Source organism: Hyperolius riggenbachi, chromosome 6 (assembly GCF_040937935.1).
Source record: "Hyperolius riggenbachi isolate aHypRig1 chromosome 6, aHypRig1.pri, whole genome shotgun sequence".
NCBI classification, from domain to species: domain Eukaryota; kingdom Metazoa; phylum Chordata; class Amphibia; order Anura; family Hyperoliidae; genus Hyperolius; species Hyperolius riggenbachi.
In genome coordinates, this window is record NC_090651.1 from 336,161,410 (window position 1) to 336,187,612 (window position 26,203).

The 26,203-nt window shown below is 45.7% G+C and overlaps 1 protein-coding gene across 1 annotated transcript in view; it reads right to left on the reverse strand.

Annotated features, from left to right (window-relative positions):
- Positions 1-1,139: 1,139 nt before the first annotated feature.
- Positions 1,140-26,203, reverse strand: part of LOC137522937 (phospholipase A2 inhibitor NAI-like) — a 29,301-nt gene continuing 4,237 nt past the window's right edge. The window contains exons 3-5 of the mRNA XM_068243094.1: positions 11,522-11,671; positions 10,176-10,316; positions 1,140-1,437 (exon numbers count right to left, since the gene is read on the reverse strand). Coding sequence (XP_068099195.1) covers positions 1,202-1,437; positions 10,176-10,316; positions 11,522-11,671 — 527 coding nt within the window. The 3' untranslated portion in view covers positions 1,140-1,201. The remainder of the gene's footprint in view (positions 1,438-10,175; positions 10,317-11,521; positions 11,672-26,203) is intronic.

Genomic DNA, 26,203 nt, shown 5'->3' on the forward strand with positions numbered 1-26,203 from the left:
TCTAGAACCAAAATCCACTGGGGGTCTGGGGGGGATGTGGGTATTGTGGATGCTAGATTCCTGAGCGGGCGAGGGAGAGAGGGAGGGTTTCTTATCCAGGTTTCTGTTTCTTGCCCTTGTCTCACGTCACGTTACCACTAGGCTTCCTGGTAGTCAATGAGATGCCTGTGTCACTTCCGAAGTAACACAGCTACGCAATACTTCCTATTTGCGTACTTATTGTACGGGAGTAGGATATAATGTGCAAGGACATCTTGTGGTCAAGTAGTAAAATTATATCTACAGACATAAGGGACTACATTTTAATTGATGTGCTTGCATATTGTGATGAATGTAAAACTGAGCAAATACACCTTTATTTCCAAATAAAGTATTGTCACCATACATTGTACTAGAAATATAATTTAAACATTGCCATAGCTGGGACAAATGGGCAAATACAATGTGTGGATTTTATCCATATTTTTATGCTTTATTTTGAAACTATAATGGCTGAAAACAGGGAAATAATGATTTTTTTTTTCATTTTTTTTTTGTCATTATTCTCAATAAGATGCATTTAGCATTAAACTACTACTTAGCATAATGTACTACCCATAGAAAGCCTAATTGGTGGTGAAAAAAAAAACATCATTTTGCTGTGATAAAGTTATTGAGGAATGAATGGCAGAAGCACTGAAATGTGAACATTCCTTTCATCCATAAGGTGAAAACAACCTGCAGCCTGAAGTGGTTAATGAAAACCTGAAATAAGCATACACAGGTCATACTTACCTCCCATGTAGTCTACTCGTTAATCTTTCTCCTCTCCCACATCCTATTTTTCCACTGTGATCATTAGAATTCTCCATACTACATTTTAAAAATGACAAACCTGTAACAGCTTCTGGGTCAGCACATTGTCAAACTGTAATATCCACTGGAGCCATAGGAAAACATGGACATTCCCTTGTACATCAGTTGTACTTTCAGTTATAACTGATTGCCACTGATATATAACTGATAGCAACTGAAATATTTCAGTTCTGACAAAATGTTGTTAGAAATGGAAGGAATCGTTGTTAAAAGAAAATGGTAAGCTTCTGAGAGAAAGTATGTAATATACATTTGCAGGTATATCATGTGTTTATTTTAAATAATTTTACTTGATTTAGGTTCACTTTAACTGATCTACCACTCTTCTACTAGTATATAGCTGCCTTTACAATATACTCCACAGATTTAAACACACCAGTCCACTGATAAGAGGTCCTAAAAGGTAATGACCATAATTGGAAGGGCTGGAATTTCCTGGGTCGGTGAGGGTCTGGTTTTCACCCGGAGTACACGTATGGGTTAGTTCTATACTCCTTGTCTCTGATTTCACAGACTGCTTGAGAAGATCACAGTAGGTTTTGGTGGAACACCCTCGAAAGGCCTCCTGACTGGGCGCAGCACCTGTAGAGTGAAATAACAAACTCACGTAAGCATATACCGAACGGCCATATTGTGTAGAGTCACCCTGGTTTCCCTCTGAATTTCACCCTTGAACCTGTGTGTGCCCCTGTTTATAGAGTAATAGTCTGCGATCTGTGAATAGCCCCCCCCCCTTTCCTCACTAAGCTGTAATCATGGTCATGGACCATCTTCCACATCTTCCACCATATCTGTGTGAGAACGCGGAAAAGCCGCTGCGTGTGCTCAGAACAAGGCGGCTGATTCCGCATCCAACGCAGCGGTTTGCACGCGTAGGCCTAAATCTGCCAGTATGGCTGAACGCGGAGAAACCGCCGCATGCCTTGATAGCGGCGTGGCTGGCTCCGCGTCCAGCACGGCGGGTGGTACGCAAGACATGTCTGGTGTGGCTGGGACTGATAGTTCACACAGGTTCAGAAGGACGCGCGTGCGCGCTGAGAGGCAGAACTTTTATGACAGCCAGAAGGGAGTCAGCTGACCAAGGCGGTCAGCTGACGATTGTACCAGTTCCCATTGGTCCAGCAATTAGGGAAGGCGCTGGAGAGCGCTGGGCTATATATACTGGGTGTTGGTCATTTGCTGGTTGTCTGCCGTTGCGATCACTACGTGGAAGCACTCAGACCTTATTGTCAGAATCTGTGTTATCATTCTGTTATACTTCAGACTAGTTCCAGGGTGTTGATGATCAAGGACCTCACACCCAAGATTAGGGACTTGTGTTATCATTCTGTTATACTTCAAACTAGTTCCAGGGTGTTGATGATCAAGGACCTCACACCCAAGATTAGGGACTTGTGTTGTCATTCTGTTATACTTCAGACTAGTTCCAGGGTGTTGATGATCAAGGACCTCACACCCAAGATTAGGGACTTGTGTTGTCATTCTGTTATACCTCAGACTAGTTCCAGGGTGTTGATGATCAAGGACCTCACACCCAAGATTAGGGACTTGTGTTATCATTCTGTTATACTTCAGACTAGTTCCAGGGTGTTGATGATCAAGGACCTCACACCCAAGATTAGGGACTTGTGTTGCCATTCTGTTATACCTCAGACTAGTTCCAGGGTGTTGATGATCAAGGACCTCACACCCAAGATTAGGGACCTGTGTTACCATTCTGTTATACTTCAGACTAGTTTCAGGGTGTTGATCACGGAGCTCACACCCAAGACTAGGCATTGTTTATTATCTGTTATGACTTTCTGCTTTTCTGACCACTCTTCTGTTCACTGATTCGGTACTTCGCTATATCTGATACTCTGTTGCCAAACCCTGCTTGCCTTAGGATTACCGAATCAGCCTCCTGTCTTTGTACCTTGTATGTCCGTGTGTTGCCGACCTGGCTTGTCCGACCTTGAGAGCTATCTCCTCAGTTAAGAGAGAGTTCACAGATCAGTTAGTGACATCCTCCTATTGGTGTCACTCACGCACTGGTCCTGCCCTCTCCCAGTCTGACTCCTCCCGACAGGAGATTCTCAGGCTGCTTGAATGGACTCATACTCTAGCAGTATTCCTTACTGCCTTGTACCTGTCCTCCTGTTATTGTTCTCAAAGTATTACTGTTGCACCAAACACTCATATCCCTCAGGTGTCCAGAGGTTAGTAATATATCTGATTATCGGTGATACTGCAGATCATCAATAATCAGGTATATATCTGTATTTTTGGTGATACTGCCGATCACCAATAATCAGATCCTCTCTGTGTTACACCGATTGTTACAATGTCTAGTCATGTGATGTTTGTGACAGGATTAGTGGGCACTGGTCAAGTGACAGTTGGCCAATAGGATGAGTTTGGTGAGGCATGAAGGGGCAGGCACAATTTACAGCAGTGGCCCGAGTCTCTCTCCATAAAGGGTACTAACACAGCATATTTAGTTAACCTCCCTGGCGGTAAGCCCGACCTACGTTCGGGGCTAGCCGCTGGAGAGGATCACATGGCCCCCTGAGTATTTTTTTTTTTAAATAAAATTTGTTTTAAATGCTTAAGCTAGCACTTCACTAGCTAAATATGCCACCCAGGTGCCTCCGCTCGCCCCCGATCCCCGCCGTTATATGTACCCCCCAGAGATCCCACGATGGCGCAGCCTCCCAATTAGCTCCAGGCTTTGCTATGGGGAGGATCGGGACTGCGCATGACGTCGATGACATCATGTCCGATCATCGCCATAGCGACGACTGAAGCTAAATAGTGAAGCTGCGGCTCTCGCGGGATCGCGGACGGGTAAATATTGCCGGCGGGGATCGGTGGGATCAGAGGGGTGCCGGAGGACTTGGGGGGCATATTTAGCTAGCGAAGTGCTAGCTTAAGCATTTAAATCCAAATTTTATTTTAAAAAATCCTCCCGCGGATGCGGCATTTGAAACTGCGTACCGCCAGGGAGGTTAAAGGACAGCTGAAGTGAGAAGAATATGGAGGCTGCCATATTTATTTCCTTTTAAACAATACCAGTTGCCTAGCAGCCCTGCTGATCTATTTGGCTGAAGCAGTCTCTGACTCACACCAGAAACAAGCATAGGGCTAATCCAAATCCAGTCATATGTGACAATAATGTCAGAAACATCTGATCTGCTGCATTCTTGTTCAGGGTCTATGGCTGAAGGTAATAGAGGCGAGGATCAACCAGATAGCCAGGCAACTGGCATTGCTTAAAAGAAAACAAATATGGCAGCCTCCATAGCCCACTCGCTTCAGTTGTCCTTTAAAGCACAACTGAAGTGTGAGGAATATGGAGGCTGCCATATTTATCTCCTTTTAAACAATGCCAAAATGTTAACCTTTTTTTTTTTTTTTTATTATTAATAACAAAATAAAAAAAACTAGAAATCACAGCAGCTATCAAATACCACCAAAAGAAAACTATATTTGTCAGAAGAAAAGTGGGTCAAATTCACTTAGGTGCTACGTTGAAGGACTGAGCAATAAACTGTTAAAGAGACACTACGTTGAAGGACTGAGCAATAGACTGTTAAAGAAACACTTAAGCGAGTCCCCTGCAGCCGTCCCATGCCCTTGCAGTCACATACGGAGCCTCCTGTCCCCCGCCGCCAGCTAGTTTCACTTTCGCTGACAGGACCTGACAAAGAGTTGACGGGCTTCCTATGCCTGCACAGGCCTGGCCACAAGTATCCTTCATGTTCCCATCCTCAATAGTGTCAAGCATAGGTGCAGGACGTTATTGGGGATGGGAGCGCAAATGAAAATACGTGTGGCCGGGCCTGTCAGTGAAATTGAAACTAGCTGGCAGCGGGGACTGGAGGACGCAGGACGGCTGGAGGCAGGGCCGGCCTTTGACCTGAGCGACCGGTGCGATCGCTTAGGGCGCCGGCTTCCAGGTGGCGCTCCTGTCCCCTGGCCGCATGTTTAAACGCGGAGGCTGCCGCTGCAGCCCCAGCTGGGTCCTCCCGCTCCGCCCCCTGGTGCCGGTGATGGGGGGGGGCAAACATGGCCGTGATGGAGGAGGGAGCCGCAGCACGGGGAGGGCAGCCCGACCTCTCCCTCCCTTCCTCTCCGGGCCACCCTCCGTGCTCCCCCCTCCGATGCAGCAGAGAGAACAACTCACCTCCCTGGTTCCGATCGCCGGCGCCTCTCACTTGCCGCTGGTATCTTCTACATTAGTCACTGATGCACACTAAACTTCCTGCTTAACAGGAAGTTTAGTGTGTATCAGTAACTATGTAAAAGAGAGTATACCAGCGGCAAGTCACTGGCGAACTCAGGGGGCTGTTCCGGGTGTCTGGAACCTCCCCCCTGCACTGAGCTGTGTATTCAGCCAGGGAAGCCCGCATAATATAAACAGCCTCATTCTCCCTCCCTTCTTACTTCTGGTGCTTCCCTCCAGCTAATAGAATGAGAGAGGCAGCCGAGCTTCCCTCACAAGAAGATGCAGCCTACAGTGAGAGAATGTTGATTATGGAGTCCTGGACTCTCCACAGCACAGAGGTGTTAGACATGATGAAATTAGAGTGCAGGCAAGCTGGTAAATATGCACAGCATGATGCAGAGCTTGCCTGGACTCAGGGTCCGTGTGCAAACATCTGTCTGGTCTCTCCCCATTGTTATAATGACTGCATGTGTGGGTAAGGTGTGGATAACAAGCTGAAAAGTTTTTGACAGTCCCTAGACTCCAGGAGGGCTTCTTTCTGACTTGTGTGAGAGACTGACAGGGACAGGAGTCCGATTACAGGCAAGTAGCCTGTGTGATGTGGGACTTCAATACAGATAAGTTCTCTGCTCCATCTCCGGAGCTATTCTCAATTTCTCCACTCCTCTCTCTGGGCTAGTGCACGCCAAAATGACAATAGCAATCGCTAGCAATTTGTGAGTGTGATTTTGTGAAGTGATTTTCAGAGCGATTTTTGAATGAATTGCTCAAAAACATGCTACATGCAGTATACCTGCGATTTTGAAAAAAATCACAACGCTGCTGTGGGAACACCCACATAGGGTAACATTAGCCAAGCGCTTTTCAAATCACTGTTGATTTGAAAAACGCTCAGAAGCACTCTTGGTGTGCACCAGCCCTCCCTCATTCACCTTTGTTTCCCTCTTCCCCTAGAGCTGACTGTGTGTTCTTGTCTTACAGGAAAGCTAAATAAAAGTGCAATCCTGGTGAGGCAAAATATTATTATTTAGTATTTATATAGCGCCGCCATCTTCCGCAGATGCATTTATCCCTGCATCATATGGGTATCGCTTGCGCTATGTGACACTATGTAGCATATTCCACTGAATTGTCCAAACTAAGTCTATCTCCTGTTCCTCTCTTGGGGAGTTGTTCCAGCGCTGTACCCCGTTCACATTTGCTGCTACCAGAAGCCCTCAGAAACACTCGTGTCCTTGAGTACTTCCAAAGATAGGCAGCTCCGTAATACGCCAGCGCACTTTTGTGCATGGGCAGTATGGAGCCACCTGTATTCGGAAGCACTCGGGACATACGTGCTTCTGGACTTGCTTAACAGGAAGTTTAGTGTGTATCAGTAACTATGTAAAAGAGAGTATACCAGCGGCAAGTGAGAGGCTCCGGCGATCGGAACCAGGGAGGTGAGTTGTTCTCTCTGCTGCATTGGAGGGGGGAGCACGGAGGGTGGCCCGGAGAGGAAGGGAGGGAGAGGTCGGGCTGCCCTCCCCGCGGCTGCCCCCTCCACTATGAGGGGAGAGGAGGGGTGGGGGGGGGGTACCTACCTACCTACCTACCTACCTACCTACCCTATACTGGGGGCAGCTACCTATCTAGCCAATACTGGGGGCACCTACCTATCTAGCCTATACTTGGGGGCAGCTACCTATCTAACCTATACTGGGAACGGCTACCTATCTAACCTATACTGGGGGCACCTACCTATCTAACCTATACTGGGGGCAACTACCTATCTAACCTATACTGGGAGCAGCTACCTATCTAACTTATACTGGGGGGCAGCTACCAATCTAACCTATACTGGGGGTATCTACCTATCTAGCCAATACTGGGGGCACCTACCTATCTAACCTATACTGGGGGCACCTACCTATCTAACCTATACTGGGGGCAGCTACCTATCTAATCTATACTGGGGGCAGCTACCTATTTAATCTATACTGGGGGCAGCTACCTATCTAATCTATACTGGGGGCAGCTACCTATCTAACCTGTACTGGGGGCACTACCTATCTAACCTATACTGGGGGCAGCTACCTATCTAACCTGTACTGGGGGCACCTACCTATCTAACTTATAGCTGGGACAAATGCCTACCTAACCTATACTGGGACAAGTATACTGGCTACCTATACTGCGGGCACCTACCTGGCTAACCTATACTGGGGGGAATCTATAGCTGGCTACCTTTACTGGGTCACCTATGCCTGGCTACCTATACTGGGGGGACATATATATATATATATATATGTCAGGAATCAGGATGGACGGAGGCACGCTGAGCCTCAGGCTGCTGCAGAGAAGCGCGCAGCACGTGTGCCACTCAGCCCTGTGACAATATCCTGAGTGACGACGAAGTCCCTCTCTCCTGCTCCCAGAATCCTGGCACTCAGCCCCTCCCCCCCCCCATTAGTGTATGTGTGTGGTGCGCTCACACGCAAAGAGGATGAATGTGGGGGGGGGGGGGCACCAAAATCTGGTTACGCTTAGGGCGCTGTGAAACCTAAGGCCGGCCCTGGCTGGAGGTGCTGGTAGAAACCCCACGAAAGTAAAACAGATTTTTTATTCCTGGCTTAAAGAGAGTCTGAAGCGAGAATAAAAGCTCAGTATGTGTGCCCCTGCTAAAACGCCGATATCCCGCAGCTGAACGGGGGTTCCTTACCTCCCAAATCCCCTCCGTTCTTTGCGGGGATCTCTTCCTGGTGAGGTAGGGCTAATGGCCGCAGCCCTGCCTTACACGCGTCTGTCAGCGTGTATCTCCGCCTCTCGCCCGCCCCTCTCAGTCTTCCTTCGCTGAGAGGGGCGGGGGAGAGGCGGCGATGCGCCGCTGATAGACGTGCTGAGAGGCTGGGCTGCGTCCGTTAGCCCTGCCTCCAGCAGCAGCAAAATCTACGACCAAGGTGGTCATAGTTTTTGCAAGGGGGGATTTGGGGGGTAAGGGACCCCCGTTCAGCCGCGGGATAGCACACATGCCCCTGCTGAATATAAGCTCTGAAGCGAGTTTTATTCTCGCTTCAGAGTCTCTTTAAGTGTCCCTTTAAAGATGTGAAGTGAGAATTATAAAAAATGGCCTGGTCACTAGGGGGGTATAAACCTCTGGTCCTCAAGTGGTTACATTTTTATACGCCTAGGAACATTTTAGTGGCCCAGTCTGTGCTAATTGCATATATTTTGGTTGTTTTTTTACACATACTTTAGTTGTCTCCATTTGACTTCTCTAGACATGTCCATAGACCAACAGCCAGATCTGAGCACTAGTGATGTGATGTGGCCCTGGCTCCAGACAAAATGACATGTCTTGGAGGAGAGAGGGATACACGCCCACTACTCAAAAATCGCTGTACTCACTACTCAGTTCTACTTCAGTTTTTCCTTTTAGATAGACTTTTATGAAATTCAAAAGGAATCAGAGTACTTCTACTTGATCTGCACTTATTCTGGGTCAGTGACTCTAAAAATATGAGGGGAAGGAGATCTTTGCAATAGCCAGGCAACAAGTGTTTTCTTATGTCCATCATGTCCACTTACACCGAAAGCCGCTTTCAGATTTTAGATTTCTCTTTGCTACCCTTGCCCAAAACGACTTTTTTTTCTCCTATTAGGTTTTGTTGGGGTCAGTGAAAAATGGCGCCCAGCACCGTTAGATAAAAATGGCGCCCCATTCACTTACATTAGCAAACGATATTTATCGTTTAAAAAGGTTAAAAAATGGCGCCGACCTTTCGAACGAAATTTATCGTTTTAAAACTTTTTTTTTTTTGTCCTGCCTGAACGATATTTATCGTTTTAACCCCTGCTTTGCTGCCATTTGGAAAATATCTGCCCGCCGGCTTTAATGTTTAATAGCAAAGCCCCCTTAAAAGCTAAAAACACCAAATTTGCAGGGAATGTTAAGAAGAATATTGTGAACAAGAGGACATTTTTTTTTTCAAAAAGACCTTAGGGGGAGGGGGGACCCCACGTCGTTTTTTTTTTTAAATTTGGTATCAATTTTTATTTTTTTAATGTTCTGAGTGTGGGAAATAAATAAAAAAAAAAAAACGACTTGGGGTCCCCCTCCCAAGCCTCTGCAACCCCTTCTCTCCCATGCAGGCTGGGATAGCCAGAATGCGGAGCCCCGTCCGACTGGGGCTTCGCACCCTGAGCTATACCAGCCCGCATGGTCCATGGTATGGGGGAGCTCCGGGGGGGAGGGGCGGCCAAGCCTTCCCCTCTTCAATCAAGATGTATCAGAAGATCGCAAGATGGAGGATACTGTCGTGGGACCTAATTGACGTGGGATTTTTTCCTTAAAGGTACAGGTAAGTATTTCTGAAGATCGCAAGACAGAGGATACTGTCGTCGTGGGACATAACAGATTATAGCGCGGGACCTTTTCCGAGGATAATGGCGTGGGAATTTTTTCTTAAAGGTACAGGTAAGTATTTTTGAAGATCGCAAGATGGAGGATACTGTCGTGGGACCTAATTGGCATGGCAATTTTTTCTTAAAGGTACAGGTAAGTATTTCTGGTGAATTTAGAACATTAAAGGACTTTTCTCTCGTGGTTGTGTTTTTATTTCATTTAACCCTTTATGGAAATGGGTAAGGGGTACTTTGCACCCCTATACTCATTTCTCCTGGGAGGGGGGCAGGCATCTGGGGTCCCCTTCTTAAAGGGGACTCCCAGATGCCACCATGAACCCCCCCGGGAGTCGTCGCCCCCACCTCCTCCTGGGGCACCGGAGGTGGGGAAGAGCCCCTTGTCCATGGATTGGACAAGGGCTCCGGGGGGGAAGGGGAAGGCTTGGCCGCCCCTCCCCTCCCGAAGCCCCCCCCATACCATGGACCATGCGGGCTGGTATAGCTCAGGGTGCGAAGCCCCAGTCGGCCGGGGCTCCGCATTCTGGCTAATGCGTCCCACCCACAAATATATGTGCCACATAAAAATGAAAAATATAGTGCCACCATAGGCACCAATAGAAATTTGGGTTGTAGGGGGAAATTTGCATAGTGGGTGGCCCCACCACACGCTATTTTATCGGCCCCCAAATTTCCACAATAGCTGAAATTCCTATGGGCACCTATGGAATTTTACCTGTGGAGACTGAAGTTTGGAGAAGGCACATGTCCTCCTTCCCCATGCATGCCATCCTCTCCTCAGCCGTGCAGTAGTTTGACGTTGTCGTCATGCAGGTGCCACAATATAGTCCATTGGCTTCCTGGTCATCTGCTGGTACTATGAGAATGTTGTGAGATAACATTAGAATCTTCAGAACCCAACATTGTCTAAGAAAATCAGTCTACAGATATAAATCGAGGTTATTTTTTTTTTTTTACTTTTTTACTATACAGATTTGCAAACAGTGGCATAGCTAAGGAGCTTTGGGCCACAGTGCAAGTTTTTTATATTGGGCCCACAAGCATTCTATACATAATTCATGTGGTTCTAAAAAACCTGCCAAGGACATCCACAGTATGAGAGGTGGAAGCAAAGGAGGGGACAGCTTGTTAATGATTACCACTATTCAAAACATCTACAGAAGCGGCCCTTACCAGCATAGCAGCATTGAAGAGCCAATACTGCAGTCGAGGGAGGGCCTCTAATGGGCCCCTCTGGTCCGAGGGCCTGGCGCGGTCACAACCTCAGCATCCCCTATTGCTTCACCACTGTTTGCAAATTTTAGTGTAAATACAGTTTTTTAAATTAAAATGTATCCCTGGTTTCAACCAATCAAAAATGTACCTGAACTGTTTTGAATTTCTCACATGGTTGGTAGTGTGAATGGTGCTGTACCATGCTCTGCATCTCTTTTAGGGCCCGTTTCCACTATTGCGGTGCGGAATCGCCTGGATTCCACCGCTGACGAAATCGCATGCGGGTGCGATTCCGCATGCGTTTTTTGCCGCGAATTTGCATGCGAATTCGCATAGGTGAGGGTATATGCGATTTTAACCATGTCACTGCCTGTGTGAATTTACATTGGTACCTATGGCAAAAAACGCATGGGGAAAACGCATGCGATTTCCCTATTAAATACATTGTGTGCGATTCGCCTGCATTCCTCACGCAGGTGAATTCTGAGGGCTTTGCCGTGCAGAAAAATCCTGCACAGAAAAACGCACAGCAAAACTGACAATTGGAAACAGGCCCATCCATTTGTATTGGCTGTGCGAATCCGCATGCAGACAACGCATACGGATTCGCGATAGTGGAAATGGGCCCTTAGATGGAATGGGCCTTTACACCACGGCACCGTCCCATCCCTTCCATCCTGTGACTAGCAGTTGTGTCCAGTATCTTAATGCCATACAAATACAGGAACTGGTCTGGTTTCTTGGTGCCTCCTGTTTCTTTCTGCCCTAGTTTGCTATAAAAACAGCCTTGGATATATGTAAGCACACACTGAGAATACTCATATCTAATATCCTTCACACACTTACACAGCGGAGTGGGCGGTACGCAGTGACTTGTGTAACAGCAGCTGGTCCCTCTCAGAATCTTCCCATAGGGCAGGCTGATGCTTCCTGGGGTGCTGCATTGCTTCACCGGGGTGCAGGAGATGCTGAATTGCTCATTCACTTGGTTTCCATCTATGGGAATGCACAAATTACACTAAAAAGAGACCTGATTTGTGTCTTTCTCTTTATCCTCTAAGACCACCCATGCATTTCTGCCTTTGTCACTTACTAGTAGTCGTTATCCAGCTGCACCACCAAACCCCGCCCCACAAAACAATGGGGATGTAAAGTCAAAGGGGGGGTCTGTTCCACCAGGGCAGACTCCCAGGATGCATTTAACCCTTTTCTGGACCGGACAGCTCTGGCATCTTAAAGAGTAACTGTTAGCCCAAAAAATCAAATTTAAATCTCTATTGCAATGTGTTAAATAGTTTGTAAGGGAGCCAAAAAGGCAATGCTGAAGTTAAAAAGCAATCTAATTTTTTTACTGTGTGGCTATCATTTAGCCTTTTCTCCAAGCTCCTAAGGAGGACGCAAAGCCGCATAACAGATACTGCAGAGCATGCCCATGTCTGCCCAACCCCCCTCTCCCCCCCAGGACCAGGTGCCGATGTCTGCCCGACCCCCTCTCCCCCCCAGGACCAGGTGCCGATGTCTGTCCGCTCCCCCCCCCCCCAAGAGCCGATGTCTGTCCGACCCCCCAGGACCAGGTGCCGATATCTTCTCACCCCAAACAGCTGACACGGAGAGAGAGCGGAAGCAGAGTACATCTACACACTTCCAGCGCCGCCACCGCAGAGCAGCCGCCACCGTGCATCTCTCTTCTGCTCGTGATTCTCTCACATGTGACTCGGCGGCGGCTGCTCTGCGGTGGCGGCGCTGGAAGTGTGTAGATGTACTCCGCTCCCGCTCTCTCTCCATGTCAGCTGTTTGGGGTGAGAAGATATCGGCACCTGGTCCTGGGGGGTCGGACAGACATCGGCTCTTGGGGGGGGGGGAGCGGACAGACATCGGCACCTGGTCCTGGGGGAGGGGGGGAGAGGGGGTCGGGCAGACATCGGCACCTGGTCCTGGGGGGGAGAGGGGGGTCGGGCAAACATGGGCATGCTCTGCAGTATCTGTTATGCGGCGTTGCGTCCTCCTTAGGAGCTTGGAGAAAAGGCTGAATGATAGCCACACAGTAAAAAAATTAGATTGCTTTTTAACTTCAGCATTGCCTTTTTGGCTCCCTTACAAACTATTTAACACATTGCAATAGAGATTTAAATTTGATTTTTTTTGGGCTAACAATTTAAGGAACTAGTGATTGCAAACACAACATGTTTCTGTATACCTGAAGAAGGGGGACACCCGAAACATGTTCTTTATAGCAATTTATAGCAATTGCTATAAATAACCACAAGTTTATTTACACCTTTGGAGTGCCTCCTTCGTAACTATATTGTGCTTCTATATGTGGATTGGTGACCCACAGAAGGATTGTGCACCAGCAGACCAGGTGTGTGAAGCCTAGTAGTGGCTACTCCAGCACACTTGACTTTCTCATTCAGAATAACTTCCTGTCAATTGTTATTGGTCCAACTTAGACCTGCATAATATTTACATGGCATTTGAATGCTAGAAGAAATGATTTGCATCTCATTGATCATCCATCAAAGAAAGGCCTTAGTGTCACACTCACGCTGGATGCACATCGGTGCATTCCCATCGTCCAGCAAGATGTTCACACTCATTGTTGTGCATCCGGCCTGCCGCTGCCGCCATCCTCGCTGCCATTTATGCCCTCCCACAGCTGACACTGTTGCTGGAGATGGGGACAAGCACCAATAAGCAAAGAACACGGCAGAAACATATGGATACTATTGGTTAGATCAAGGGGAATAATACCTAGCAACAGGGAGGATTCTCATTGGTCCACCACTTAGTGAACCAATTAAAATCCTCCATAGTGCTAGAGAGGATTTCCATTGGTCATTTTCGAACCTTCTGCTGAGACTCTGCGATTGTCTGCGAACCCTGCAGCAATGTCAGTAGCGGGAGGACTTGACACAGAAGACCGGTGGAAGGAGAAAACAGCCTATTGGAAACAGATACTGCCCATTCCCATAGGCCAGCACTGGTTCTGTGATCATCCGCAGTGTATGTATGTTCTGAAAAAATCGTGCCAGTCAGGAACATGCATTCTGCTCTTGCTGTGTTGTAATTGGCAAGTGTAGATGGATCCTATGCTTAAAATACAAATGTGCTTCCACCCTGCTGGATTGGAGCATATTTAGTGGATCAGTGAATAATGGCGCACAGCGCCTATGCATAAAAATGGTGCCGCAATTAAAAGATACGCTTATCGCTATTTATCGTTAGTACTGCATAATAATGGCGCACAGGGAAAAAAAGAAGAAGATTGGCACACAGTAACGTTATTTATCAATAGCGCCGTTCATATGCCAAACAGCAGACGTTATTGCTCACAGTAACGTTATTTATCAATAGCTAACCTACAGAAGCTAAACTGCAGAAGTTATTCAACACCAAAACGGTGAATGGATTTAATGTAACACTGTCAAGGTTAGGGTTAGGCACCTCCAGGGGTGTGGTTAGGGTTAGGCACCTCCAGGGGGCTGGTTAGGGTTAGGCATCTCCAGGGGGGTGGTTAGGGTTAGGCACCACCAGGTGGGTGGTTAGGGTTAGGCACCACCAGGGGGGTGGTTAGGGTTAGGCACCACCAGGGAGATCTTAGGGTTAGGCACCACCAGGTAGGTGGTTAGGATTAGGCACCACCAAGGGGGTTGTTAGGGTTAGGCACCACCAGGTAGGTGGTTAGGGTTAGGCACCTCCAGGGGGGTGGTTAGGGTTAGGCACCACCAGGTGGGTGGTTAGGGTTAGGCACCACCAGGGAGGTCTTAGGGTTAGGCACCACCAGGGGGGTGGTTAGGGTTAGGCCCCACCAGGGAGGTCTTAGGGTTAGGCACCACCAGGTAGGTGGTTAGGGTTAGGCACCACCAGGTGGGTGGTTAGGGTTAGGCACCACCAGGGGGTGGTTAGGGTTAGGCACCACCAGTGGATGGTTAGGGTTAGGCACCACCAGGTAGGTGGTTAGGGTTAGGCACCACCAGGGGGGTGGTTAGGGTTAGGCACCACCAGGTAGGTGGTTAGGGTTAGGCACCACCAGGGAAGGGGGGGGGGTGTGGTTAGGTACAGAGAGGGTTCTGTGTGTTAATGCTAAATAATGATAAGGCTTTAACGCTAAATAACAATAAGGCTTTAACGTTAAATAGCGATAAGCGACAAATGGATTAGCGGCAACACCGTGCGCCTAGGGATGAGCGTAATGACCTAATTACGAATTTCCGAAATTTCGCGAAATTACTACAATTACGATTTCAGCAGTAATCGAAATTTCGTAATTTTCGCAAATTACGCAAATTTTCGTAATTACGATTACGAAATTTAGTATTTTAAAGTTTGCAAAGGTTTCTATCCCTGTAGATGCCTAAAATGAATAACCACCCAACCACCTCCTCCTTCTCTCTCTCTCTCTCTCTCTCTCTCTCTCTCTCTCTCTCTCTCTCTCTCTCTCTCTCTCTCCAGAGATTTGTAGTATTTCAAAACCATACTCACATTCATGACATGTCCAGGGATCAAACCCAGGCCAACCACATGGAAGACAGCTATGCTCACCACCATACCACCAAACACACACTAAATAGACTGCTAACCTAAATCTTACTTGTAGACAGTCATATGAGACACATGCTGGGTGCAGGGCTTTGTGATTGGACCATGCGATAGAGTGAGGTGCAAAAATGAAATCATGCCTAGCAGAGGATGGTTTCACAGTGCTAAATGCTAGGCTGGCTGTGGTGCAATTGGTTAGTGTGTCTGGCTGGTAACAGCAAGGTTACAGGTTCGATTCCATCCAGGCATGTCTTTTCCTTTTGCGTTCAACAGTTGTCCAAACAGAGCCAACAGAGCCCCAGATAGCCATGTAGAGTTAGGTCACAGCTAGCCTGGCTGTGGTGCAATTGGTTAGTGTGTCTGGCTGGTAACAGCAAGGTTACAGGTTCGATTCCATCCAGGCATGTCTTTTCCTTTTGCGTTCAACAGTTGTCCAAACAGAGCCAACAGAGCCCCAGATAGCCATGTAGAGTTAGGTCACAGCTAGCCTGGCTGTGGTGCAATTGGTTAGTGTGTCTGGCTGGTAACAGCAAGGTTACAGGTTCGATTCCATCCAGGCATGTCTTTTCCTTTTGCGTTCAACAGTTGTCCAAACAGAGCCAACAGAGCCCCAGATAGCCATGTAGAGTTAGGTCACAGCTAGCCTGGCTGTGGTGCAATTGGTTAGTGTGTCTGGCTGGTAACAGCAAGGTTACAGGTTCGATTCCATCCAGGCATGTCTTTTCCTTTTGCGTTCAACAGTTGTCCAAACAGAGCCAACAGAGCCCCAGATAGCCATGTAGAGTTAGGTCACAGCTAGCCTGGCTGTGGTGCAATTGGTTAGTGTGTCTGGCTGGTAACAGCAAGGTTACAGGTTTGATTCCATCCAGGCATGTCTTTTCCTTTCGCGTGCGCGCGCTGCGCCATTGAACCCCATGGGGTATTTTGCGTGCGTAAAACTTTACGCATGCAAAACTTTGTGCTCTGTGTTTGGACAACTGTTGAACTCAAAAGGAAAAGACATGCCTGGATGGAATTGAACCTGTAACCTTGCTGTTACCAGCCAGACACACTAACCAATTGCACCACAGCCAGGCTAGCTGTGACCTAACTCTACATGGCTATCTGGGGCTCTGTTGGCTCTGTTTGGACAACTGTTGAACGCAAAAGGAAAAGACATGCCTGGATGGAATCGAACCTGTAACCTTGCTGTTACCAGCCAGACACACTAACCAATTGCACCACAGCCAGCCTAGCATTTAGCACTGTGAAACCATCCTCTGCTAGGCATGATTTCATTTTTGCACCTCACTCTATCGCATGGTCCAATCACAAAGCCCTGCACCCAGCATGTGTCTCATATGACTGTCTACAAGTAAGATTTAGGTTAGCAGTCTATTTAGTGTGTGTTTGGTGGTATGGTGGTGAGCATAGCTGTCTTCCATGTGGTTGGCCTGGGTTTGATCCCTGGACATGTCATGAATGTGAGTATGGTTTTGAAATACTACAAATCTCTGGAGAGAGAGAGAGAGAGGAGGAGGAGGAGGAGGAGGAGGAGGAGGAGGAGGAGGAGGAGGAGGAGGCTGGCTGTGCTATTCATTTTAGGCATCTAGAGGGATAGAAACCCTTACAAACCTGAAAAAGTAAAATTTCGGTTGGAGAAACGAAATTCGTAATTACGGGAGTGAAATTTCGATTACGAAATTGTAAATTACGATTTGAAAATTAATTACGAAATTACGAATTTAGGTCGTAATGTTAAATTTCGCATTCGTAATAAAAGCAGTTCGAAATTTCGAAAATTTCGGCTCATCTCTACGTGCGCCATTATTCGCAGGCGCCATTTTCAGATGGATCCCATATTTGGCCCATTGTGAATGGGCCCTTGTTAGAGTCAGACTAATTTGAAAGTCATTTTCAACTCTTCTATGTTCCAGTGAAAGCAACACGAACTAAGGCAAACATAGTGAGGCTGCATCTTACTGAAGTCATTCAGTGCCACTGCTGGAGTCTTAGACAGCAGGAAAGGTGGCCCTTTGTGCTTGTTCACAACTAGGGGCATTTTCGGTTTTTATTTTAAGCGCCGGCGATTTTGAAAATCACCCTAAAAGCACTTGTGCAATGATTCGCACATCTGTGCATTTCGATTGCTTTCCGCTGACCAAAGAGCTGCCTGTACAATATTCTGAGCGTTTTGACTCAATGGAAGGTATAGGGAAATTGCTAGGTGCTTGAAAAAGTGCTTTGTATGGTGATTTCCTGAGTGCTTTTAAGAACAAATACATTGTATTTATTCTTTTCCAGGTCAAAGAGTTCACTTCCTGACTGAATTCAGGAAGTGAAAAAACAAATCGCTCTGTAAAATCGCTTAGAAATGCACTTTACAAAAAAATCGATAACGTGCAGGTAAGCGCCGGGAGGCCATAAAAAAAAAAATCACGCACAAAAACGCAAGTGCGAGCGCTGGTGATTTATGATGCGAACAAGGCCTTAGTGCACTCCAGTTGGTGGCAATGGAGAACAGAACTGACGATAGCAAGCACAAAACAGGAAGTATTTTACATTGGCATTTGTCAGCTTTTTCAGTAAATCAGCCCCAGAGACCAACAGCAACCAATCAGAACACTTTTCTTTCTACTGTGATTCTCTTGCCATGGGCCACTGAACTTTGCAAATCATTCTTGCAAAATAAAAGTTACTTATTAGGTCATTTTGGAAGAATGAGTGTAATTGGACTCAATTCACCAGGACCTATTCAGTAATAAGTCAAAGTCTTTGGTACACTGAAGTAGGAAATTGCACCCGACACCCGGCTGTTTATCTTGAGGGTTAGCCTCTCTGCAGGAGCTTGTATACGTAATGGCAATGCTTCACTTAATCCACACACTCCTCCATAGGCTGTAAGGGTCATAACATGAGACGTGCAGCAAGTACAGTAGTGCAGAGCACAACTAAAGGACATACAGCACACAAGGAGATAACTGTGCACCTGTCTCTTTAAGACCCTTTATTCAGTAGACAGCATACAGCCACGAATACAACAGTTTGACAGGTAGTAAAGATGCATCAAACCTGGGTGGTGGAGGGTGTCTTGGTAAGCTGGGAAGGGTGACCAGGGGGTGAACAGGACGGCACTACAGCCGTTTCACGCCGGAACTGGCGCTTGCTCTCGTGAAACAGCTGTAGTGCCGTCCTGTTCACCCCCTGGTCACCCTTCCCAGCTCACCAAGACACCCTCCACCACCCAGGTTTGATGCATCTTTACTACCTGTAAAACTGTTGTATTCGTGGCTGTATGCTGTCTACTGAATAAAGGGTCTTAAAGAGACAGGTGCACAGTTATCTCCTTGTGTGCTATAAGTCAAAGTCTATCGAGCTGTGGAGTAGGTCTTGGCAGTAAGCTGTGTTTTGCTACGGTGATGTTTTCCGACTTCTGGACAGAGTTGTGCAAATTATTCATGTGGTCTGCCTAAAATATGAGCCGTTCCTCTGCAAGAGCTTCTTGTGACAGCGTACAATAGTAAAAGTCATCCCCACCATTCCCTTAGATCTGCAATTATGCCACTAGAGGGCTCTCTCTTGAAAAAGGCCAATGGGAATCCTCTCTAGCACCAAGGAGGATTTTAATTGAGTGGTGGACCAGTGAGAATCCTCCCTGTTGCTAGGTAATATTCCCCTTGATCTATCCAATAGTAGCCCTATGTTTTCTGCTGGACCCTTAGCTTACTGATGCTCGTTCCCATCTCCAGCAATGGTGCCAGCAGCAGGAGGGTACAAATGGCAGTGAGGATGGCGGCAGCGGCAGTCTGGTTGCACAACGATGAGTATGATTGAACATCTTGCCGGACGATGTGAATGCACCATGTGAATCTGGCATAAGTGTGATAGATGTCAATAAATGTGAACATCTAAAGGTATACTGTACAGGGGAAACTCTATCAATTTTCCCTGGGCCTGTATCTTGTGTGTGTGCTTTTTTTTTTTGTAACTTTCTGCTTTCTAGCAGTATATCGGCACCAATGGAGCGAGGAGTAGGACGGGGTGGCTCATCCTATTAGCTGTCCATAAAAACAAGTAAATTAAAATCATGTGCACCCCTTAAGGATTTAAAGTGCAGAGAGCAAGCTGATTTTCACTGGCCAATGAAATATTCACAGTAGGTTGCTTGTAATAAATCCAAGGAATAGTTTCCAGTTGCATAAACATATAATGAAGCTCAGTATTGCACTGACAATGGGTTCTGGGACTAATATCCCATACGAAGTGGTAGCAGGCTGCTTGATACAAATGCTATTGCATCCTCATACGAATGTCTCAAATGATATAAGTGACATGGAAACAAACAATGCATGACATGATACGTCTCACCGTTCCAATTCCGTATGCATGTAGTGGAATGCTGTTGCGGGAAGCCGCTCAATCTCACCCGCCCCGGCCGGCAGCTAAGTGAGAGAGTCTGGACGAATGCTAACGTCGGGCTGGATTAGCCCGGCTCCCTTATCTGGCGAAGGCAGTGTTGGGTGAGACCCTTGTCCGGAGATGAAGCTTCCGTGTAGTACAAGCGGTGCTAGCAGCCGCGTAGTTTCACCACGCCTCCTTCCCCTCTGGTCTGTGACGTCACAATTGCAGCCACTGCTGACGTTTCGGGAGGAACGCCTCCCTTTCTCAAAGCTGGGCTGCAGAGGGGATCAGAGACTCTTCTTATGAAGCTTTCCCCGCATACTGTTCTTAATCAAATGCATATAGATCCAAATCCTTATTTAGTCCATGGGGTATCAAGGTATTAAGATTAAATATCCACATAGTCTCTCTCCGGGACATTTCTAATAGGTAGTCCCCACCTCTCCAGGGTTTACTGACTTGTTCTATTGCGCAATATTTCGTTCCCTTAAAGGAACATCCATGTGATATCTTATAGTGCTCTGAGAGGGGATGTTTTTTATTCCCTTTTATAATATTTGTACAGTGCTCACTGAGTCTTTCTTTCAGAGCACGCTTTGTTCTTCCCACATAGTGTTTTTGGCAGGGACAGGTTAGCAAATAGATGACTCCCTTTGTGTCACAATTAGTGACATCTTTAATCTTGAAAGTTTCTTTACTTGTCATTGCTGTAATGTCATAGACCCTTTCCACAGGTAAATTGGACTCCCGACAGGCCCTACAGAATCCACATTTCTTAAAGTACCCATTGTTCTTCTTCATTCTAATTGGTTTTATAGTGGGCGCTAATATATTGCCCAGATTTTTTGTTCTCCTAAAAATCATTCTAGGGTTCTCAGGTAAAATGGAGGTAAGTAAAGGATCCTCCCGTAACAGGTTCCAGTACTTCCCCACTATATTCCTAACTTTTGGGGCCTGTGAGGAGTACTGCATTATTAGATTGGGTTGTTGGCCAATTAAATCAGGTTGTTTGACTTTATTTTCTAATAATTTACATCTCTCTGTGTTTTTGGCCCTTTCCTTAGCCTCCACAATCAGTTCCTCAGGATATCCTTTGTGTTCAAACCTATCTTGTAGAATCTCTGCTTCTACTTCAAAGTCTGTCATCTTAGAGCAGTTCCTCCTGAGCCTTAAAAATTGGCCACCTGGGATGTTCATGAGCCATCTAAAGTGGTGACAGCTATCCACATTGATGAAGCTGTTAGTGTCCACTGGTTTCAGATAGGTTTTTGTTAATAACCGCCCTTCTTCCCTATATATTGTCAAATCCAGGAAATTGACTTGTTGCTGACTGTACTCACTTGTGAATTTCAAATTATGATTGACACAGGCTCAGTGACAGTCCCAGTCAAGGAGTCTGTGACTACCAGTTCAGCAGATACCATCATTTCCAGATCCCCCACCCACGATCCCCTCGTGTCCTCTAGGGAAGATACTATAGAAACAATCCTTCATAACAAGAGCGAGACCCCCGTATCCAAAACGATTAATTTAACTAATCCAAGGACAACTGGGATACCTTCTATAACCACTGCATTAACAAGCAGTCAATCTAATATAGCTTCTTCTGACCCCCCTATTCAATATAGGGCAGCCATGCATTTTGGTGTTAATACACCAATATGTACCATAGAAGCCAATGAAGATCAGAGGAGGCAAGAGGAGGCAGGATCTTGTATAGATATTCCCACATCAAATAGATATAATGTACTGGGGGCCAACCCAAAATCCAATGTGCATTTTTTAGACTACCGCACAGCATTAACCTTTGGGATGCCAAATTTTCAAAGGGAAACAAGAAGTGCTACAAAACAACAGCGACAGAAAAAAAAACCCGCCAGACAAATTACAACAACAGAGGATAGAGCATTATATCAAGGACAAAAGACAAAATGCAGGCCAAGAGGGCGGAGGGGAAGGGGGCTATCCAAGAAATCGCAAAAAATAGAGAACCCCATTCACGTTGCTTTACCTATGGGGGAGGGGGGAATATTCAATCTTAGTCACAGACCCCTCTCCTTGGTGGAGCATGGGGTATTATCAAGGGGCATTAAGTTTGCACCAGGCAGCAAGCTTAACAAATTTGAGGCCTTCATAGGCGTTAAGAAGTTTATGAGGAAGTTATGTCTCAAAAAACACTTCTTGAAGAAAACAGAAAAGCAGTTAATTGAAAATTCCACACAAATAGATATCTATAAACACTCAGGGCTGAAATGTAAGTCTAAATTCAAACCAATCCAGGAAGCAAGTAAAGCAATGAATTCCTTTGAGACCCTGGTCTTGGAAGACATTAAAAAACTTAAAACTCATTTCGTAGACAATTTATCCCCACAAGAAAGACAGGCAATGAGAAATTTACAGAATGACAATACTATTGTTATTAGGCCGGCTGATAAGGGGGGAGGTGTAGTTTTACAGGACATTGAGCAGTATCATCGTGAAGCAACACGACAATTACATAATGTGGACACCTATCTACCATTATCGATGGACCCCACTCATAAATTTCTTAAAAGATTGAAGGTCATGTTGGAGGAGGCTAAAACCATAGGGATCATTAATGAGGATGAATATGCCTACCTATATGAGATGAATCCCAGAATCCCTGTGTATTACCATCTTCCGAAAATCCACAAGGGACTGGTAGATCCACCAGGGAGACCGATCATATCGGGGATCGGCTCCATAACATCAAATTTATCCCATTATGTCGATATATACCTGCAAGAGTTAGTTAAGAATACTCCAAGTTACATTAAGGATACAGGTCATTTCTTAAGGATACTTGATAATTACACCTGGAAGGATGGAGATTGGCTATGCACAATTGATGTGAGTTCCCTATATACTGTGATTCCTCATGACAAGGGAATTGAAGCTGTCAAGTTCTTTATGCAGGAAGCGCAATGTTTAATGGAAGACCAGATTCATTTTGTTCTAGAGAGTATACGCTTCATTTTGAAGCATAACTATTTCAATTATGAGGGTCAGTACTTCCTCCAGAGCACCGGGACGGCGATGGGGACACGGTTTGCCCCTTCCTTTGCAAACCTGTATATGTCCCACTGGGAACGCCTCCAACTACATGGCCCAATGGGCCCCGGGGCCTCCTTGGTGCTCTGGAGGAGATTTATAGATGACGCCTTTTTTATATGGCGGGGGAGTAAATCTAGCCTTGACACATTTATTGGGTGGATCAATAATAATAATTATAATTTGAAATTCACAAGTGAGTACAGTCAGCAACAAGTCAATTTCCTGGATTTGACAATATATAGGGAAGAAGGGCGGTTATTAACAAAAACCTATCTGAAACCAGTGGACACTAACAGCTTCATCAATGTGGATAGCTGTCACCACTTTAGATGGCTCATGAACATCCCAGGTGGCCAATTTTTAAGGCTCAGGAGGAACTGCTCTAAGATGACAGACTTTGAAGTAGAAGCAGAGATTCTACAAGATAGGTTTGAACACAAAGGATATCCTGAGGAACTGATTGTGGAGGCTAAGGAAAGGGCCAAAAACACAGAGAGATGTAAATTATTAGAAAATAAAGTCAAACAACCTGATTTAATTGGCCAACAACCCAATCTAATAATGCAGTACTCCTCACAGGCCCCAAAAGTTAGGAATATAGTGGGGAAGTACTGGAACCTGTTACGGGAGGATCCTTTACTTACCTCCATTTTACCTGAGAACCCTAGAATGATTTTTAGGAGAACAAAAAATCTGGGCAATATATTAGCGCCCACTATAAAACCAATTAGAATGAAGAAGAACAATGGGTACTTTAAGAAATGTGGATTCTGTAGGGCCTGTCGGGAGTCCAATTTACCTGTGGAAAGGGTCTATGACATTACAGCAATGACAAGTAAAGAAACTTTCAAGATTAAAGATGTCACTAATTGTGACACAAAGGGAGTCATCTATTTGCTAACCTGTCCCTGCCAAAAACACTATGTGGGAAGAACAAAGCGTGCTCTGAAAGAAAGACTCAGTGAGCACTGTACAAATATTATAAAAGGGAATAAAAAACATCCCCTCTCAGAGCACTATAAGATATCACATGGATGTTCCTTTAAGGGAACGAAATATTGCGCAATAGAACAAGTCAGTAAACCCTGGAGAGGTGGGGACTACCTATTAGAAATGTCCCGGAGAGAGACTATGTGGATATTTAATCTTAATACCTTGATACCCCATGGACTAAATAAGGATTTGGATCTATATGCATTTGATTAAGAACAGTATGCGGGGAAAGCTTCATAAGAAGAGTCTCTGATCCCCTCTGCAGCCCAGCTTTGAGAAAGGGAGGCGTTCCTCCCGAAACGTCAGCAGTGGCTGCAATTGTGACGTCACAGACCAGAGGGGAAGGAGGCGTGGTGAAACTACGCGGCTGCTAGCACCGCTTGTACTACACGGAAGCTTCATCTCCGGACAAGGGTCTCACCCAACACTGCCTTCGCCAGATAAGGGAGCCGGGCTAATCCAGCCCGACGTTAGCATTCGTCCAGACTCTCTCACTTAGCTGCCGGCCGGGGCGGGTGAGATTGAGCGGCTCCCCGCAACAGCATTCCACTACATGCATACGGAATTGGAACGGTGAGACGTATCATGTCATGCATTGTTTGTTTCCACGTCACTTATATCATTTGAGACATTCGTATGAGGATGCAATAGCATTTGTATCAAGCAGCCTGCTACCACTTCGTATGGGATATTAGTCCCAGAACCCATTGTCAGTGCAATACTGAGCTTCATTATATGTTTATGCAACTGGAAACTATTCCTTGGATTTATTACAAGCAACCTACTGTGAATATTTCATTGGCCAGTGAAAATCAGCTTGCTCTCTGCACTTTAAATCCTTAAGGGGTGCACATGATTTTAATTTACTTGTTTTTATGGACATTTATTATCTTGTATATATATATATATATACACATAATTTTTCAGTCAATCAATTTTTGATCAACTGAATAATTTTAATATTTTTGATCCTATTAAATAATCTTTTTAGCGCAGTCTGTTATTTTATTTATTTCTTCAATACAAAGGAAGTGGGATCCCTTAACAGAACTTGCAGCATAGTGGGTAGGCGCAACACTATTTGATTTTTGTCATCCTATTAGCTGTCTCCTTTGCGTGTCCATTTGACCAAATAGCTGATTGTCAGTAAGGCCTAGTAAAGTGATTTCCCCCCCCCCCCGCGCATTTTTTGAGCCATTTGCAATTTTGTAAAGCACTTTTGTAAGCGCTTTTTTTTTTCTGCAGAAAATCAGGAAGTGAACTCTTTGACCTGGAACTGAATCTCTTTAATGTACTTTGTGCTTAAAATAAGCTCATAGGGGTTGATTCACTAAACCGTGCTATGACAAATATCACACCTAATCAAAGTTAACTTGCCTTATCAGAGTAGCATAGCGAGCACTACGAACCCGCAGGGGCTCAGGGCAGGACGAGTGCCATTGCCAATCAGCAGGCATAAGTTTGTAGTGCTACTCTGATAAGGCATGTTAACTTTGATAAGGTGTGATATCTTTGATAAGGTGTGCTATTTGTCATAGCACGGTTTAGTGAATCAACCCCATAGTGTGAACAAACCCTTAAAAAGTGCTTCTAAATTTTGCTTTTAAATTTGCTAGTGTTTCGAAAAGCGATTAGCTAATGTGTTTGCATGGGTGTCTTCACACCAGAGCAATGTGTTTTTGTTTTTTTTCTTTTCACAAACGCAAACGTGGGTCCTGCACCATTTCGTAGGTGATTACGCATCAATGTAAAGTATAGGAAATAGGTAAATTACTCTATTAAACAGAGCTATTTTCCTAGCGTTTTTTTTTATTTTTTTTAAAAGCTGATCACTTTCAGGTCAAAGTTTACAGGAATTACAAAATCACTACAACAAAATGTTCCAAAATGTCTAGGCCTAAATAGGAAACCGCGAGGAACATGCCCAGAATCACTACTGCAAATCACTATAAAAATCACTGGGCGTTTTCAATAAAACCTAGCGATCTGTGGTGTGCAATAGCTCTTACCGACAGCTCCAGGCTGGAGGGAAAATACCAAACATCTTACTACATGATGCGTCTTACCACATGCATCTTTGTGAATTGGCATTTATTGAGGCAGTTACCACACAAGTCAATAATTTACCTCACTAGTCGGTAATTTTACTTTTCCGTGCACTAACAGCCTTACTGAATTGAAATTTGACAAGATGTTCAGTAAATTCAGCTATTTCCTGTGTTACCGAATGCGGCAATGAATTGAGCCTATTGGGCTTGATTCACAAAGCGGAGCTAACTGTTAGCACGCCTGTGAAAACCCCCTTAGCACGTCTAAACAAGCTTTTCGCATATAAAACTTTATGCGCATAAAACTTTACGCACGTAAAACTTTACGCGCGCACCGCACAGAGCACAGGGCGCTCCGCGCGAAGTGCCCATTAAAGCCTATGGGACTTAGCACACATAAAACTTTGCATGCGTAAAACTTTGCGCGCGTAAAGTTAGCGCGCGATCTGATTGAGAAATCCAGTGCTAACCTACTTAGCACCCTGGTTAGCAC